Source organism: Adiantum capillus-veneris, chromosome 4, assembly GCF_014529385.1.
Source record: "Adiantum capillus-veneris isolate H3 chromosome 4, ASM1452938v2, whole genome shotgun sequence".
Lineage (NCBI taxonomy): Eukaryota > Viridiplantae > Streptophyta > Polypodiopsida > Polypodiales > Pteridaceae > Adiantum > Adiantum capillus-veneris.
The window spans coordinates 132,468,242-132,487,218 of NC_140934.1; the positions used below are offsets into that span (position 1 = coordinate 132,468,242).

The following is an 18,977-nucleotide window of genomic DNA, read 5'->3' on the forward strand; positions in this document are numbered from 1 at the left end:
CATGGCTTCACGGCAAATGAAACCCAAGCAAATCGAAATGTTATTTCTTGCTCCTTGGGAAAGCACTTTGGCTCCTTGTTCCTACAAACCACAAAGGTTGGCTACATGGGAAAGCACGTTGGCTTGGGTCCAAGGTTCACGAGCAAAGTAACACTATGGCAAAGGCAGTGAGGATTATAAACATGTTCACTGCAAGAACTCCCATGTATCAAGGGCGTCCCTTCTTTGATGGGAGATTGGGGGTTTTTGGGACACATGATAAAAAACATAGCACATTAATAAAGGTTGAGAACAATCCTAGTCATCAATCAAAATCCACCCAAAACCAAAAATTTAGACGATGCCTTGGAAAGATTTAGTTTGTCAATACTTCTTTTAATAGGAGGTCGAAGAGCAAGGTGCAAAAATTCATTGCAGGTTGTGCGAACGAAATTCACACACTAGCATCAACAAGACATATGTGGTTTTGCCAAGATAATGTGATCTATTGCTACGTAGTGGACCACAACATAGATCCAACGACTCATTCTCATTGATCATATGAAAGAGCATATGACTAGTAGCTTTAGGATAAGTACACGATGAAAATTAGAAAAGTTGCAACGTCAATGGGAAATGTAGCAACAACATCTTCAACCAGAACAAGGAGCTCTACAAAGGAAGATGGAAGCAACCCAAGAATAAGTGTTTGCAATGAAATCCAATTGATATATCGGCCAAGAGAATACGAAAGGCATTTGAGATGTAAGCAAGAATCATGAAGGAGATGGTGCAACTAGAGAAAGCTCATGATATTTTCAAATTTCTTGTAGACACTGACACACATCAACGCCACATCTATAGTGTGGAGATTTAAAGGGATCCATCCTAGATTTGACTTTCTACAACATGAGGAGCAAGGAAAGCCTTATCCTTCTTGTAAACAATAGTACTTTGCGCTTCAATCTTGAGCTAGAAAGGATGTAGGTTCATTCACCAACCCCATTCTCATAGAAGAGAAGGTTAACATTGCCCTCATCCTTGCACCGGCCGATATATGACCTACCCTTGTATGGAGCAGCACATGCGTGCTACCGACGACTATGTACAATGGGCTCCATCTAGACTTTTTGCCTTTTTTGAAATGAAGAAGGCTCTTTGAATAGGTAGAACCTTGTATTGCGCAATATTTGTATTGATTATGGTAATTTGATATATTTTTACATATTCGAAATTTAATATTTTTTCTAGTAAAAGAACACTCACTAGAAAATGCTTGCCTAAAAGCAACCCATGTATCTCGTGATTTTAATCGCTTGAGCATGAACTTGAAAAGAAAGGTGTTTTGCCTTTAAAATGTCTTTAAAATGTCCACAATTGGCCCCGGGTTTAGACTAGATCTAGTGAGCAAAATAAGAATAGGAGATTTATGTCATTCTCAAGTGTGTTTCAACGCTAAAATGATCACACGCTGTATCAACTAAAAATTGTGATGTGATAGAGAGCTAATTTTATTGTGAAAGGACTCAAATTCATCGAGAAGAATAAGATACCATACTCTAGAGCTACCTAAAGGCCTCCACATTATGCAGAGATGCAATAAACTTTTACTAATGTCATAATATAGAGGCCCTAATCTCCATGCTTCATAGCGTCAAGCTCCCTCCAGGCCTCAACTGTGAGACAGAGAAAAAGAATCTAGAAAATTTCCACCCAATTGTTCTATATATCAACCCTCGGCAACTAGCTCTCCTTTGGAGCCCTTGCTTCTTTGACACTTAGACTAAGCCTTACAGTTGTAAGTCATGTCAAGCCAAGCACAAACAGGCTGCCAATCCTAGTATGGTAGATCATTGAGGGCAATACAAGAAAACCGAGAGAGAGGACAACACAAATGCTACACTGCACAACCGTCGATGGAATGGCCTAGGCAAACTCATGTGTCAGAATGCGAAGTTGAGCATTTGTCCAGGGTGATGTTGCCTCAGGGATTGCTCTTGTAGCATAATTTTTATTGTGTTCAAAAATCCAGCTCCCTAAACAATAGAAACACTGTAGGTACTATCCCCCTTCACAATCTTTTAAGAAGGCTATAAGAAGCCCCTGCGCTTTCAATTCCTTTGCCCCGAGCTCAAATCTTACTCCAGAAAAGGCACGTAAGGCCACCAAAGGATTACCATCAACTGAATACATAAAGATCACTAGGTTCATGTTATACCAAATGCAGCTCAACAAGAGAATTTGGAACCTCGCAAGTGTCCTACTATGATGCTAATCAGCACATCATATCGGCCCTCATGACCCAATGTTCACCAAGAGCTCTTGTACATTCCAATATACGAGTTGCATACAACCATGACTCGTCACCACACGACCTTTAATTAAACAAGTGGATATAAACACACATTCCAAGAATCTCACCAGGATGAAGTTTTCTCACTGACAATAATCAGACAAAACCGCCAAAATCTTCACCCAGGGATCTCACAGAATGGACATTCTGATCAACTCCTTCCATGAAACATACCATGTGGCACTGTCATGTGCCATTGAATCTGCTAAAGAAGATAAGTCGAGCTCAAAGGAAGAGAACTTGGAAGTGTTGAAAAGGTCACATAGCATCCCGTGCTGCAATGCGACATGCCACTGCATCTGCTAAAGAAGATACCTCGAGCTCAAGAGAGGAAATCTTGAAGTGCTGAAAACAAGATCAAGGTTTCTGTAAAGAATTGGTTTTATAGACGACGATTTACAAACCACAGCCTGTCAATGAAAATAGTTTACCTTTTGTATTAGTGGCTTATCTGATCTTTTTTCAAGCTCCTCTAGGTCAATTTCCTTGCCCTTGACTAGACCTCTTGCAGCCTCCAGCTGAAAAACACAATAACAAACACTTCTGTTTTCCAAGTTCCATAATGTAATGAACAAAATTATCTGATCTAACCAAGACATTGAGCATGGGCTTAAGACTGTAAAAATCAACTGAGAACAGCAATAACTCCTAGACGAAGCACATATCTGCAATGCATCCCTATGGCTATTCATTCCCTCGTCCATGTTTGCTATCACTAAACCTGCACTGTGCCCTTGTTCTCCCCACACGCCCTCCACCCTGTCGATTGCCATGAAGTACTCTCTTCGGCCTTCTTGGCTGCTGCCGTGCTGTCTCTTCACTGCCTTCCCTCCTCCCCAACCCCTCTTCCCCCCCTCCATCAAAGGTTTGTATTGCTGTGACTTCTTTGGATTGCATCCACAAACTGATGGACAGTCGGAAGAGGCCAATTCTATTGTCCTAGACCTGCTTAAATGATATGTGTTAGACAATAAGGGCAAGTGGGAACAATATTCACTCATGCTTGGGTATGCATACAACAATACGGTGCATTCGTCAACAGGCAGGCACCCTTTGAAATTGTTGAGGGTGGCAAAAACGTTCCTCCCATTTTGCATACAAAAGATGAGATTTTTGAAGCAGATCTTATGTAGAAAATATGGATGAAATGTATAAGAAGATTAAGCTTGCTTCGGAGAAGACTCAAGCAAAGCAAAAAAGGGCTACTGCTCGTCATCAACATGAACTTTTGTTTTCACTTGGTGATTGGGTTCTCTTGCAATTTGAAAAGGCAAGATTAAAGAAGATGAAGGGCAAGGAAAGGTGGTTTCCAAAGCTCAGTATGCGCTACTATGGGCCTTTTCAAGTAATTGACAAGATCAACCATGTTGCATATAGGCTGAAATTGCCAGACAGTTGGAAGATTCATAATGTGTTTCATGTGAGTCTTCTAAGACCTTTTGTGGGAGATGTGGCAAACGTTATTTGGTGAAGTTTAAGAACTATCCACCTATGGATGCAAAGTGGATGGAAGAGATTGAACTGGTAGAGTCACCAAATGTATTGCAGCTTCACCTTGAAGCCTTTGGTTTACAACCCACATATTCCCCAACTCAGATCACCTTAGTAGAGCAAAGGTCGAAGGCTTTGACACATGCTCAAAAGGGGAGTGATGCTAGAGCTAGCACTTCTCATGTACACACAGATTCAATGCAATAGAAGTGTACAAATGTTAAAGGTCCAATGCTCACTTCTATAATAGATAGAAATGGCAAAAGTGTGAAGATTCCATTAAGTCATTGCATGGTCAATGTGAAACGGCCATTGGCCAAGAGTTTCACCCGCGGGCCGCAAGAGTCAAGGTTAGCAGCCACAAGATGGTTGGGCCGATCAGCACTGAAATTTGACTAGTAGAGAAGGGGCTAAGCTAAGTTAAGGTCTTTTTAGGCCAGGTAAGGAATTGAACCAAATGGGGCAAAGTAGACACATGTCAGATGGGGAATCTTCAAAAGGACACCTCACAAATCAAGAAGCACAAGGCCAGCTTGATGGGGGCGCCCAAATCGATTTAGAGAGAGAGGGCTGATTTGGGGATTATCATGCATTACAGTGTTTGTGTGAGTAGTGGGTGCAAGTGCTCAAGCTTCCATGGTGAGCTTGCCTTCTCCCTTGTCTTATGTAGCACACTCTCGTGCACCTCATTCCCCTTTTGAATACATAATCGTGATGCCCAGCTCAAGGGCTTTTCATTTGTTATGTACAGTTGTGAGGATTCTATGCTCAATTGCCAAGACAAGAGCCTCTTGCTTGAGTACCGAATCAGCTAATTGCTGATTCAAAGCATGCACATGCACTAATAGGTTGATTTAGACTCGCAAGAAATCTCATCTAAATCAAGGGGTAAGTAACCCTACAGGTGCGGGAGCTGAGGCCGGGGCTACCCACCCTTGGGCCGCCCTCCTTAGATCTTTGGGCGGCCATACCCTCTTAGTGCACCACATTTAGTTTCCATGTCGATCAAGGCATTGCCTAGCACATCATGACTCTCCAAAACCCTTAACCGGCATATAAACTCTCGACCAAAGCACTACCAACCATGGCATCTTCCCACGCAATCCGTGACCGGCCATCTCCTTGTCAATTCTCTCGCCCATATCAATGTCCTATGAGGCCACTCACCTTCAAGGGGCAAGTATAGATGAGAGCATTTGAACAAAGGTCGTTTCTTTCACATTCGATTGAAATTGCCCACAAAAACCTTGCCATAGCCATAATGGGCATATCCTGTAATCAACGGTTTCCAACAAATGACATTTTGAATAGAGCTCATCAAGAACCTTATGTGCTTCCATAAGGGCACTACATTTGATTACATATCAGCCAAGCATCACCAACCACAACACATTTGGCATACATCTTGACCTAAGTAGTGCTGACGAGCACAAATCCACCAGCATACCTTGCTATCAATGCACTGCAAGAGATGACATTCCGGACAAGATGCTCCTCAAGCACTCATTGCTCTATTAAGTGCACCATATTTGGCCTACATATCATTGAACTTGCTCGTTACTGAGCCCTGGTCACTGCTCAATAACCACATAGACATTGGATAAGCTTACTCTACATCCTCTTGTCATTTTTCTCATCATGGAAGCAGAGCGACACGACATCCACCCCCTCCGAACCTGCACTGCATTCGGTCTCTGCCAACAGGTCTTCAATCTACATTTGCTATAAGCACTTTAAGCTCTTTGCCATCAAGCTCACATAACTGGTAAATACATGCAAAAGAATATAAGGTTTAAACCCTATCATCAATGGTCTAGCTTTATCATTTGGTAACTCCGCATCGCAAATCTTTGAACCATATTTGCCGTATCTTTAACACACTCAATTATGGAAGACCCTGTATAGTGAACCCCACCAAACTCAAGTATGCTCCAGTTAGTTGTGCACACGTCTTGACCATCAAGCTCGATTCAGGGAGCTCTGTCAAGCTCAAGTATGCCTTAGCCTGTCTGCACATGAAATGGCCGTCAAGTCCTTTACTTCCACTTTCGGCAACGGAACCAACCCAAAAGGTGTGAAGACACTCCATCAATTGTCGAAAGAAGTCAAATGGAAGCTAGCCATGTAAACTTACTAACCACAAACCAAAAATTCTTTCCTTCATAGCATAAATCCAAAAACAAAACCTAGTACCAAGCAACCTGCTACAAGAAATAACTGAAGCACCCAATTTTCCCTTAAAATCATCTTCACATTGCCTTTGTTTGTTGGATGTAAGTTGTTCGATCTCAAGATCTAGTACCGTAAAGCTTGCATGGATCAAAGCGTTTGCAAATTCACTCCATTGCTCGAAAGAACACTCTGTTATCTCTTGGTACACTTCTATGAAATTTGAATCCACAAGCTGTCCAAAAGCCACAATCATTTGGTCCTCGGGTACACCTCGGCTTGTCATCTCTACTTTATAGCATGTAAGGTAACCTTCAGAATCATACCCTTAAAAAACATTATGTTCTTCATACACGACATCTAGTGCTATCTCAACAGCTTCGTCCATCCTCATTTGTTGTGTTTTCTTGGTTTCCATCACTTGTAGATACCCTTTGTACTAGCTCTAGCATCTTTGCATAGTCTGGAGTCACAATCATCCAATCTTTTTGATTTTCCATCTTCATTGCTGTCACCTGGTTCCCGAGTCTTCACATCTCTTCTATCTCCCACCCCGGCTTGTTTCGCATCTGGTTCACAAGAATGTCGGGGGATATGTGGTCGGAAGGTGAGCCGGGAAGGCGCGGGGCCTTTGGCTATGAGAGATGTGTGTGAGAGAGAACAACAGATGCAAATAGCTTCAACAACCGCCATGAGCATAAATAAACCTTGAGTAAAGCTTAATTAATAACCAAAGCGGGCCGTTAACGGCACCACAGTTGAAACCTAAAGAGTTTAAGCTCCTTATAAAAATTATGCAGGCCGTTAACGGCACCATGACTTATCAACAAGATTAACAAAGTTTAAGCTGATGATGATGATGGAGATTGAATTAACTGAGAAAAAGAGCGCCAACGACGGTAACGAGCGCGATCGCTCCCTCTGTTCTTCTCTGCTACTCTTCACTCTGCCTTAATTGCCAAAAAACTCTCCTCTTGCTGCCTTCTTTATGTCCCTCCAATGTCGAGAGAGAATAAAAACGAGGTTATGCCCTTCTTCTGACTTCTCTCTTATTTTAATATGCTCCTTAAGTGCTCTTAATGCCCTTAAGAACCTCCTTAATGCTCCCTTCGCATCCTCTTTCCCTGCTTATTCTTCTTGAAGCTGAATGTGAGGGAGATATGGGAGCTTGAGGGTATGCGAGAGAAACAAGTCAAAAACTTAGTATATCCGACTGCTATGGATCTTGAGCTCCCTACAAGAGTATATTAGAGCTTAAAGGTTATAATTATGAGGGCAAAAAGCTAAGGGAGATCGGCTATGGCGGTGAGAGGAAGATAGGAGAGTGAGATTTGGGGAAGAGAGTTTTTCTAGCTTGAGAGAGCAATAGAACGAATTACGGTGGCTTCATGTCACATACTCATGATGTGGCAATACTGCTCGGACACACACACACACACACACACATTGTACGGACGTCCACAAATTGCATTGACGGGCTGATGACGTGGCAACAGTGTACGGAATTCTGCTTTTTGGGGCTAGATTTTGAAGCCAGTTGCTTTTGGGATCATCGCTTTAGGAACCAATTGCTTTTGAGTTTAACTCTTTCTGGGGCTCTGCTTTTGGCTCCCTTGTAAGAATAAATAAGCCCTTAGGAGCCTCACTCTTCAGAGCATCTGGATGTAGAGTCTGCCATAGGATCCCTCGGGTGTTGTACTTTGCTCAAGCATTAATATAATAAAGAAATACCGGAAGCGGCACCAGCTTGTGGGGCCAACACCTCTGGGCACGGAACTACGTCGGGCCGTGTTGACTTAAATTTTAAAGCTATGAAGTATTTAAAGTGATTCTCTCTCGTGTCGCGCCAGATTCTTGACTTGGGGTACCCAAGTCTGTGACACTTTGGCCCACGGGAGAGCACACGAGAGAGAGACACGGCATACCGGTCCTATCAAAGAGCAGACATGGCATTTGGGCACTTTGGAGAATCTGTGTCCCGAACCTGGACTTATTAGGTACTTCCACCCTTACTTCATCGCGCATCGGACACGCTCCCGTCTTCATCGCTCTGTCTTACAGGCCAAAAAGAATCCTAGATTACACATGGGTTCTCGTGGAGAATCTAACAAGATAACGCCTCTCAGCGGAAAGGCAAAGAAGAGTTAAAATCCGGTGTGGGAATTGAAGAAAAGAATGAAGATTTGGGCAAATTTTTTTCGACGGAGAAGTTTGCCATAGCGAAGTACAAGCGTTAACTGTTGTGTGAAAAGGTTGATCAAGTACTCCAGAGACCCGAGATTTGCAAAACACCTGAAGAATTACTCGAGATCCTCTCAAGACGGGATGAAAGCTGAAAGGACAAACGAGTGCAAAAAAGTGGAAGCTTTACTCACCGGAAGAGCTAGAACAGAACTGTTGACTAGAAGATGAACCAGATACTCGAAAGGCCACTGAAAGGGATACTGATATATTGACAATCTGGTTGTTTGTGACAGATAACTGGAAATAGGAGCGAGAAACTCGCATCTGTATGGATTGGGATCCCCGGAAATGATTACTCACACACGACAGTATTGGAGTACAGATGTAAGGTGCAGCGGAATGAATGTTGTATTTTCTCAAGATTAGTGATTTTTATTGCTCAAGGTTCCTTTTAGTTCTTAGGGAAGGAGAGAGCCTTCCGTCTTGTAGAGTGCTGTGATCACGAACAAAGTGAGTGGATATTGTGCGTGCAAGTGAATGAGACTGAGAGAAGGAGAGAAGAGATACGAAACCCGAGAGTTGTAAAACCCTCCTCCGAAGGCCCCACTCTCGTCGGTGAGAGTGGTCTACTTTGATTGCACAAAGGTGTACAATGCGAATGCAATGGACTGATGCAATGGGACTATGCTGATGACGACGACGACGACGACGGCGACTTAGGCTGAAATCTGTGATCTTCTATTGGCTGAATTTCGTGGTCTTCTTGGTGGCTAAAAATGACTGTTTCTTGCTGTTTTCATGGCTGAAAATGACTGGTTTGTTCGGGGGTCATGCTGAGGGTAAAAACGCTGATGGGTCCTGCTGCTAGCCAAAAACGCTAGGCTGATCTGAATCTGCAATCCAAAAATGCTGATTGGGCTGATTTGGGAAAACGCTAGGGAAGCTGATGAATCTACTGGCGATGGCGGGGATCTGCAAACGCTAGGGTGCTGATGATTGATGGCGATGGCCTGCTGTGGAAGGGAGCGCCAAGGATGGGGTGAGGATGCAAAAACGCTAGAGGGTCATGAGGGGGTGCCTCTTCTGCCATTTAGTGCTAACTTGGGTTTGCTTATATATTAACTTAGCAAAATTGCCCTACCTACTTTTGTTGGAAAGTCACTTAAAAATAATAAGTGAAAATAACCAAAAATAGGAAAATAGGCTAAATGCACTGGAAAATTCTCCTAACTGATGCTAATGGATTCTGATGGGCATTCTGATGATCATGTTGTGTGCAACCGGAGGATATGCATCTATACTAAGTGACTGGGCATGCACGGTCTACGAATAGACTCACAAAAGTGCCAGATCACTGTTAATCTAAACCGACTGAACTGACTGAACCCTACTGTGGTGTAGCTTGTCAACGGATACATAGGGTTGGGATGTGTCACGTGACAACAGATGGAATGATCACTCGCACACGATAGTGCTAGAGTGCAAAAATCTAGGGACATGATCGCAATATGGGATTAGTCAATCCGACATTAGTGAGATCTGGGATAGATCTAGATATGGTTGCTAAATACGTTGCCAAGAATCATGGTCCTAGATCAGAACCGAATCCATGGACGTGATCGCGATAAGGGATTAGTTAATCAACGTCAATGAGGTCCGGTGTGGATCTAGATGCGATCGCAAAATACGTCGCCAAGAATCACAATCCTAGATTCTATGTGATGTGATCTGAATGTGATGTGATGTGACTGTCGTCTTTGTATAAGTGCCAACCCCTTCTGGTATTTCTTTATATAGTAATGCTTGAGCAAAGTACAACACCTCTGGGCACGGAACTATGATGGGCCATGTCGACTTAAATTTTAAAGTTGTGAAGTATGTTTAAGTGATTCTCTCTTGTGTTCGCCCCCAAGTACGTGATAGTGGTATCAGAGCATCAGGCGTGTGCTTTTCTCAAAGCATACGGTCCTATCCAAGAGCAGATAAGGCACTTGGGCACTTTGGAAATTATCATTGAAGAATCTTCGTGTCCGGACCCCAGACTTATTAGGCACTCCCACCCATTTCATCGTGCATCGGGCGCCCTCCCGTCTTCATCCCTCTGTCTTACTGGACATAAGCCAAAAAGAATCCTAGATTACACATGGGTTCTCGTGGAGAATCTAACAAGATAACACCTCTCAGCGGAAAGGAAAAGAAGAGTTGAAATTTGGCATGGGAGCTGAAGAAAAGAATGAAGATTTGGGCAAATTTTTTTCGAAGCAGAAGTTTGCCAGAGCGAAGTACAAGCGTTAACTACAGGTTGACAAGTGTGTGAAAAGGTTGATCAAGTACTCCAGAGACCCGAGATTTGCAAAACACCTGAACGTTTACCCGATTGATGAGATTCACTCGAGATGGCGTGAGGCCATTGATTCTCCTCTCAAGATGGGATGAAAGCTGAAAGGACAAATGAGTGTAGAAAAGCAGAAGCTTTACTCGCAGGAAGAGCTGGAACAGAACTGCTGACCAGAAGATGAACCAGATATTGGAAAGGCCACTGTAAGGGATATTGATGTACTGACAATCTGGTTGTTTGTGACAAATAACCGGAAATAGGAGCGAGGAACTCGCATCTGTATGGATTGGGATCTCCGAAAATGATTACTCGCACACGACAGTGCTGAAACTCGCACACGACAATGCTGGAGTGCAGAAATCTATGGACACGATCGCAATATGGGATTAGTCAATATGACATCAGTGAGATCTGGGATAGATCTAGATGTGATTGCTAAATACGTTGCCAAGAATCATGGTCCTAGATCAAAACCGAATCCATGGACCTGATCAAAATATGGGATTAGTTAATCAACATCAGTAAGGATGTAGATGTGATTGCTAAATACGTCACCAGGAATCACAGTCCTAGATTCTATGTTATGTGATCTAAATGTGATCTGAATGTGATGTGATGTGACTGTCGTCTTGTACAAGTGTTGGATTTGTGTCGTCTAGTGCGTTGGTGGGTCGGTGTCTACAGAACTAGTTATGGCTTATGTCTGATTTTGCAAGAGTAATCGAGGACGATTACAATTCTTTCAAGAGGGGGGTATGTCACAAATTGATGACGTGGCAATACTACCCCCTACGAACGTTGACGTGGTAGGGACTGTACGGACGTCCACAAATTGTGCTGACAAGCTGATGACTTGGCAGAATTGTACGAAATTCTGCTTTTTGTGCTGGTGCTTTTTGGGGATCATTGCTTTAGGAACCAATCGCTTTTGAGTTTAAATGCTTTTGGGGCTCTGCTTTTGGCATCCCTTGTAAGAATAAATAAGCCCTTAGGGGCCTCACTCTTCAGAGCATCTGGACGTAGAGTCTGAGAGCAAAGGACCCCTCGGGTGTTGTACTTTGCTCAAGCATTAATATAATAAAGAAATACCGGAAGGGGCGCCAGGTTTTGGGGCCAACACCTCTCGGCACGGAACTACGCCAGGCCGTGTCGACTTAAATTTTAAAGTTGTGAAGTATTTTAAAGTGATTCTCTCTCGTGTCGCCAGATTCTCAACTTGGGGTGCCCAAATCTCTGACACATCGGCCTATAGGAAAGCACATGGGAGAGAGATAGAGAGCTTTTTAGCAACAAGTTTTGGCTTAGGAATGAAATTCTAAGAGAGACCCCCAAATAATGAGCTTATCCTTCTATTTATAAACTTCTCCTCCCTTTGCATGCATTAACTGCCACTTGCTAACTATAGCCGAAGTTTGCCCCCTTCCTACCACTAGCGCTAGCGCTAATGCAAAGGGGGCATGACCTCCGATGACGTGGCAAGCATGGCAATCGACTACACCAAATCCAACAGAATTGGCACCACATGGGGGCGCCATGCCAAGCTGATAACAACTCGCTTCATGGTCGAGTGCATACGAGGCCCACACAGCACGCTGCGAGCGCTTTGCTTCTCCCTTGCACCCCTGATTCGCTGCCAACGCCATGCCTCACCTCCTTTTGTCTTCCTTTTCTCATCCATTAACCCTTGGGCGGCCCTCCTTTAGTCTTTGGGCGGCCATACCCTCTTAGTGCACCACATTTAGTTTACATGTCGATCAAGGCATTGCCTAGCACCTCATGACTCTCCAAAACCCTTAACCGGCATATAAACTCCACCAAAGCACGCATGGCATCTTCTCACACGATCCATGACTAGAAATCTCCTTGTCAATTCTCTCGCCCATATCAATGTCTTATGAGGCCACTCACCTTCAAGGCGCAAGCATAGATGAGAGCATTTGAAAAAGGTCTTTTCTTTCACATTCGATTGAAATTGCCCACAAAAACCTTGCCATAGCCATAATGAGCATATCCTGTAATCAATGGTTTCCAACAAATGACATTTTGAAGAGAGCTCATCAAGAACCTTATGTGCTTTCATAAGGGCACTACATTTGATTACATATCAGCCAAGCATCACCAACCACAACATATTTGGCATACATCTTGACCAAAGCAGTGCTGACAAGCACAAATCCACTAGCATACCCTGCTATCAATGCACTGCAAGAGATGACATTCCGGACAAGATGCTCCTCAAACACTCATTGCTCTATTACGTGCACCATATTTGGCCTACATATCATTGAACTTGCTCGTTACTAAGCCTTGGTCACTACTCAATCACCACGTAGACATCGGATAAGCTTACTCTGCATCCTCCTGTCATTTTCCTCATCATGGAAACGGAGTGGCACGACAACTGCCTCTCCTCATTGTAAGTCTATGGATAGTGATGTTGCTTGGCGCTTGACCAATTTATCTTTACACATGCTCCTTTGGATATGTCAAGGGAATTGAAATGGTGCAGATCTAGGTTTTACGCTTCTAGACATCTTTATGTAACAGGCAGGCACCATGTGCCAACGGAAACGAATTTTTTGAACAGACTTTTAGTACCTTAAAACAACTGAACTGAAAGAGATGCACGGCACACGAGATACGGAGTGACGAAGTTCCACCCCAAGCGAGCACTGGCCCTAAACCCTGGCGCCCCTTTCGGTATTTCTTTATATTGCTTTGACTCGGTACAACGGTGGCGTCACGTATATGCACCTTCGTCGGAAGCATGCCAAATAGTGAGCTCTTAAAGGCCCTAGGCTTAAAAGCAGTTACATGAAAAGCATCCAACTCTAAAATCATCTTGTCCTCAAAAGCTAGCAACGTAAAATTAGGGTATTCTGTACACTCCCATGCCAACAGCTTGCAACACAATTCATGAGCATCCGTACACTTGCCATGTCATCAGTCCAGCAACGCAAATTGCAGAGCGTCCATACAACAACTACCACGTCATCAATTTTCCACGCAATGTTTGTGTGTGTGTCGTGCTATTTTAAACCTAGTCACTTAAGCACCATCGAATGTGGCCCCATAAGTTGGTGGAAACTTTTCTTTAAGGATTAGGCCACTCGGCAAGACTTAGTAAGGTGGTAAAACGTCTTCTGTTGCTTCTTCTTAGGGTTTAGGCCCCTTGGACAGGATCTGCATGTCGGGTAGGGTTAGGCTCAGAGAGCCCTAACCCGCCGCGTCTTCAGTGGCTTGACATGTTGTTGGGCACATTTCTGACACCCCATTTTTTGTAAATTTGTACATATCCACATCACGTCAAGAATTCAAGTAGTGTGTGGGATGCTTCTTTATGACCTTTTTATCTTGATTTGGCAAGCACATGTACATGCACCACAAGTCGCTAGTCTAGTGACAGTTGTCGGGTTACTTTAAGTGCCCGTTCTTCTGTTTTTTTAAAGGAGACTTGTACATAACTTAAATACAGGTACAAAATGAAAAAAGTTCAGGAAAATGTGAGCTTTTTGTTGGCTTTTGGTCGTTGGAACTCCCTCATGCTCTCTCTATTCTGTTTTTTGCCCTCGACTAGCTCTCTCTAAACCTAGTCTTCCTATTACACCATCCCGTTCGCGTTGATTTTGCACATAATTGTCTTTTGTTGCAGAGTTTCCAGAGATTTTTTGAAGCTTGAAATCATGTCTTTTGGAGTTATGGTCTGTTATCTACAGTCTACAGTGTATGGAAGCTTTGGGGCAAAACTATGTAGGTTGAATTGTGGAAACCCATACGTCTTGTGGGTGATGTATGCTTTGAAGGGGGAGTTTTAAAGTGGTTTTTGATGCAGGGCAAAGCTTTGTTTTCAAGAGCATTGATACGTGATGTTAGGAGTTTTTTGGAAGAAGTGATTGCGCATATGTACATACACATGCATGGTGCATCGAATAAAGAATTGCCCATTTTCCAGAGCTAGGTGGTTGTGGGGCCCACATGTGTACAGGTAGGACAGCGTATACATAGTACATCGATTTTTATCATCACCAGTATCATTGTGTTTTTCTATAATAAAGAGGAGTTGGTAGAGCGTAAAACTTCTCGAGGAAGCTATCAACGGGCCGACACTATGAGGTAAGCAGGTGCATCAAGTGGCATCCAATGGCGTCAGGAGGTCGAATGGGCTCCAGACTTGCACGTGGATAAGTGAGGACTCAACGGGAGTGTTTTCTTGTGATGAATTATGCAAAAAGGTCATCATGAGAACTGTATTTGGGGGCCACTTCACGTGATTGAGGGATGCATTATTGAGAAAAGTTGAGTGCCAAGTGTAGGGATGGATATAGAAGGGTAACGAAAACGCACTGCGTGGCCATTTTTTTTTGCCCTATTCGGGTCCGTTAGAGGTAAATCAAAAGGCCAAACGTGCCCAAGGGATAAAGTGAAGTGTGGACACTAAAAAATCTAAGAAAAAAACCAGAAAAACGTGAAGAGAAGAGGAGGAACAGCCACAACTCAGTTTTTGCTGTTCTTGGAGCCTGTTTTGGCCATAAACTGCTCATCCGAGCTCGAATTTGAGCACTTTGATATTGTAGACTGGGGTTTTTGGCCGTTCCGGACGCAATGGCACTGTCCATTTTACCAAATTCCTCATTATTTCTTGCTATTTTGGCTGTGTAAGTTTCTTCTGTGAACGAAGCCTCTACTCAAATTTGTGATTGTATCTGGCATATTTCATCCATATGGTGTGAGCTATTTGTCCCATTGGTGTCGGCCCAAGATCAATTGTATCTAAGCATGATAAATCTTCCTCCTTTGAGCTGATTTGTGTATATGTGTGTGTGTGTGTCTGTGTTGAGTGGACAAATGAATAGTCTCTCTCCTCTCACTCCATCGGTGTGTTTCCTGTCTCGGCCAGGTGGATTGTGTAAGCTGAGTGGTGCCCCATAGTGTGTGTGTGTGTGTGTTATCCCAAGAGAGTGTGTGGAGTGATTATAGAGGCGTTGTGTGTTTCCATCCCGCTCACAGCGACGTCCGTAATTCCGTGTCTAAACAGGTTTCTTCCTTCTTTGTGGTATAGTCTCTTAGGTGGGCGACGGCCAGTAAATTCCCAAGGGGACTGCTCTTGTTGGATTTGATGGTGTTTCAAAGGGGTTTCCCAAAGCTTTTGGTGTTCTTGTAGTGCTCTTTCAACGCTTTTGGGTGACATCGCTATAGAGGTGTTCCAGGTTGCTTGTTTCCCAACAGTGTTTTGGTGTCCGCCATCGAGGAATCGCTTCAAGTTACCTTCAATTTACAGGTTTTAAAAGACACGGCGTTTAGTTTTCAAGAGTTTAGTGGGAAATCAAATGAAAGTGCCAAAGGTTTCATTGAGCGAATGGAGTTTGCTTGCCTTCTTGCTAACAACCAAGACCCAGAGTGGGTGCTTCGAATCTTCTACTTCTGTTTGAAGGAAGATGCTAGGGAATGGTTGGAAGGCTACGAAAAGGAGCTACAATCAGCCCAACCTCCTCAAGTTATAACTTATGAAATGGTAAGACGTGCTTTTCTTACAGCCAAGGGCTGAAGTGAAAGTTGTAGAGAAACCAAGGGTCCTCGTCAGGGAGCCGGTTTATAATCAACAAGCTTCTCAATGTGAATGCTTTTCGCAAGAAGATGCAAGAGGTTGTAGGTCTTATGAAGAATCTTAGTGTGCATATGATGGGAGGTGGAAGAGGTCAAAGCTATGGATATGGACTTGGCTATGGAAGCAATGAGGGGTTTGCATGTGGTAGAGGAAGAGGCATGGCTAGAAGAGGAGATATGTTTCAATGTTACAATTGTGGTGAATGGGTCATAAAAGCCCTCAATGTGTCAAGCCAAAGAGAATGGGTAGTGACATGTTTTCTCTTCCTTCACAAATTCCTTCTCGAGCTCAAGACTATGGTATTGAGATTAAAGGGGAAGTAGGGCCAAGTGGTTTGACAGCTAAAGAGAAGGGAAAAACAAAGGTGGTAAGCATAATCCGTTTGGAAAAGAAAGAGGATGATTCGGGAGCTATGGTCATGCCAATAGGTAAGAGGGTTAAAGATCATGACATGAGTGATGCAAGTCCCAACCATAAAAGAGGGAAACAGGTTGAAACAAGTACATATAAAGAAAAGAAGAAGAGAAAACCCAAGCAACATTACAATGCATCCGACTTTCCTTTGGGAGAAGGGCAGCCAAATTATAGCGTAAGGGCTGATTTGGTGAGTAGAAAGGCTGATGTTACCTTTGGGGAACTCATGGAGATGTGTCCTAAGTTGAAGAGGCAGTGGAAGTATGTAGTCAACCCCATGAAGAAGGAGCCTGCAACGGGGTCGGTGAGAGTCCCATCTTTGAATGAGCTACCTGACAAATGCCCTACTATCATGGCATAAGAGAAAGTGCATTGAAGAGGCTTATATTGATGGAGGTGCACAGGTATGTGTTATTACTCAAGCTTGTGTATCAAAGTTGGGACTCAACATGGTGAAGAATTCAGGTTTTCGCATAAAGCTGGCCAACCAATCCAGGGTGAGGTGCTTGGGAGTTATGAAGGACTTGGAGGTGGATGTATTTGATGTTAAAGTGCTGGTCAATTGTCATGTTATGCCTGCGGGTATTGGTGCTTTTTCTTTCATCCTTGGAAGACCATGGTTATAGGCAACCAAAGCTGTACAGGATTGGGGACATGGTACCATCACTCTCTACAATAGAAGGGGTGATAAGAAGAGGTTTGATATGGCTAGCAAGAAATCTTTGGACACTGATTTTGATGAGCAAAGTGATGTAGAAGAGTACTCAAAGTGAAGAAAGAGTACTCAAAGTGAAGAAGAAGACAATGGGGATGATGACAGTGAAGTGGAAGATAGCAGCGATAGTGATCTAGATGTTTCCTCATTGTTTCTTGAAGAAGAGCATGATGAGAAACAAAGATTTCTTGGCCTTACGGAGAATGAGGGTATCTCTGGTCCTTATGAGCAAATTGAAGAGCTGATGCAACCCAAAGTTCAACCTAATGTCAAACAGAAGCTAGTACAGGGTATGTTGTCTCCCGACTTGACTAGTCATGAGAAGGGTGAGTACCTACATATGATACATCAATTTCCCAATTTATTCATCACTTCTTATGAGGAAATTAGAGGCTTCAAGGGAGAGGAAATTCACATTCCAATCAAGGAAGGAACTCAGCCCGTACGCCAAAAGCTAAGGAGAATGAGACAGGTACAACCTAAGGCTTTAGAGGAAGAGGTAAACAAGCTTCTCAAAGCAGGTTTCATATGTCCTATGAGTATTGTAGAATGGGTGAGTCCTCTTGTTGTCACACCCAAGAAGGATGGAAAGTGGAGAATATGTATTGATTTTAAGCCTCTAAACGCAACCATGAAGAGAGATCCATACCCTCTTCCTTTCATAAATGACATACTTGATTCTATTGTAGGGCATGAGAGGTATAGTGTATGTGATGGATTCTTTGGATATTTTGCTCACCTTTGCTTTAGAAGATCAAAAGAAGACCACATTTATCACACCATGGGGATGCTTTTGTTATTGTGTGCTTCCTTTTGGTCTTATGAATGGTTGTGCATGGTATCAAAAGCACGTCAATAAGGTGTTCTCTCCCTTTCTTGGCAAGTTTATAAAGGATCTTATTGATGACTTTTGTATTTATGGCTCTAGAAAGGATCATTATGCAAAGCTTGGGATGGCATTGAAGCAATATGATGAAAGTGGAGGTCAACTCAATCCAAAGAAGTGTCATCTTGCTCAACCAAGAGTGAAGTTTTTGGGGCGTATGATCTCATAGAATGGGATTGAAGCGGATCCTGACAAAGTGAAGGCTTTGGTGCTCCTCCCATCACCTAAGGATACAAAGCAAATTGCTACTTTCATTCAAAAGGTGAAGTATACGTCAAGGTTCATTCCCTTGTCCTCTCAACTTCTTTATTCTCTACAACAAGTAGCAAGGTTGGATCCTCTACAATGGACAAGAGAATGTGAAGAGGTTTTTCAAGGTATCAAAGAGGTTCTTGGTTCTCTTCCTGCTATGCGAGCTCCTAATTGGGATAAGGAGTTTTATGTAAATCCATGAGTAGGTGAGGATGCTACTGGAGCTATGCTTCTTCAACGAGGTAACAACTCCCACTACATGAAGCCTATCTATTGTGCTAGCAGGGTGAAGCTAGAGGTGGAAAGAGGCTATACTGAGGTGGAGCTCATCATTGGTAAGTGTGATTTATGCATGTAGAAGGTTTAGGCACTACCTTCTCCCTAAACCATTCACATTCCTCACTAGCTACACTCTTCTACCTCAATTGGTGAATAGATCTACTTTGTCAAAGAGGCTCATGAAGTGAATTGTGGAGCTACAAGAATTCCAATTCTCTTTTCTTGTTGAGGAGAGTACAAGGGATACATTGGCTGATTTGCTTACTTATAAGGAAAGCCTCTTCTTATTAAGGAGGAGGGGTATGTGTGGCC

The 18,977-nt window shown here is 43.2% G+C and overlaps 1 protein-coding gene across 3 annotated transcripts in view; it reads right to left on the bottom strand.

The window, feature by feature from the left end:
* Positions 1-2,219: 2,219 nt before the first annotated feature.
* Positions 2,220-18,977, bottom strand: part of LOC147460000 (EKC/KEOPS complex subunit tprkb-like protein) — a 95,824-nt gene continuing 79,066 nt past the window's right edge. For 2 of the 3 annotated variants that reach the window (XM_086511158.1, XM_086511157.1), the window contains 2 exons: positions 2,764-2,850; positions 2,342-2,677 (listed from right to left, as the gene is read on the bottom strand). In XM_086511158.1, coding sequence (XP_086367284.1) covers positions 2,591-2,677; positions 2,764-2,850 — 174 coding nt within the window. In that variant the 3' untranslated portion in view covers positions 2,342-2,590. Of the gene's footprint in view, positions 2,678-2,763; positions 2,851-18,977 lie in introns of all 3 variants that reach the window. The other variant, XM_086511156.1, reaches the window with a different exon arrangement.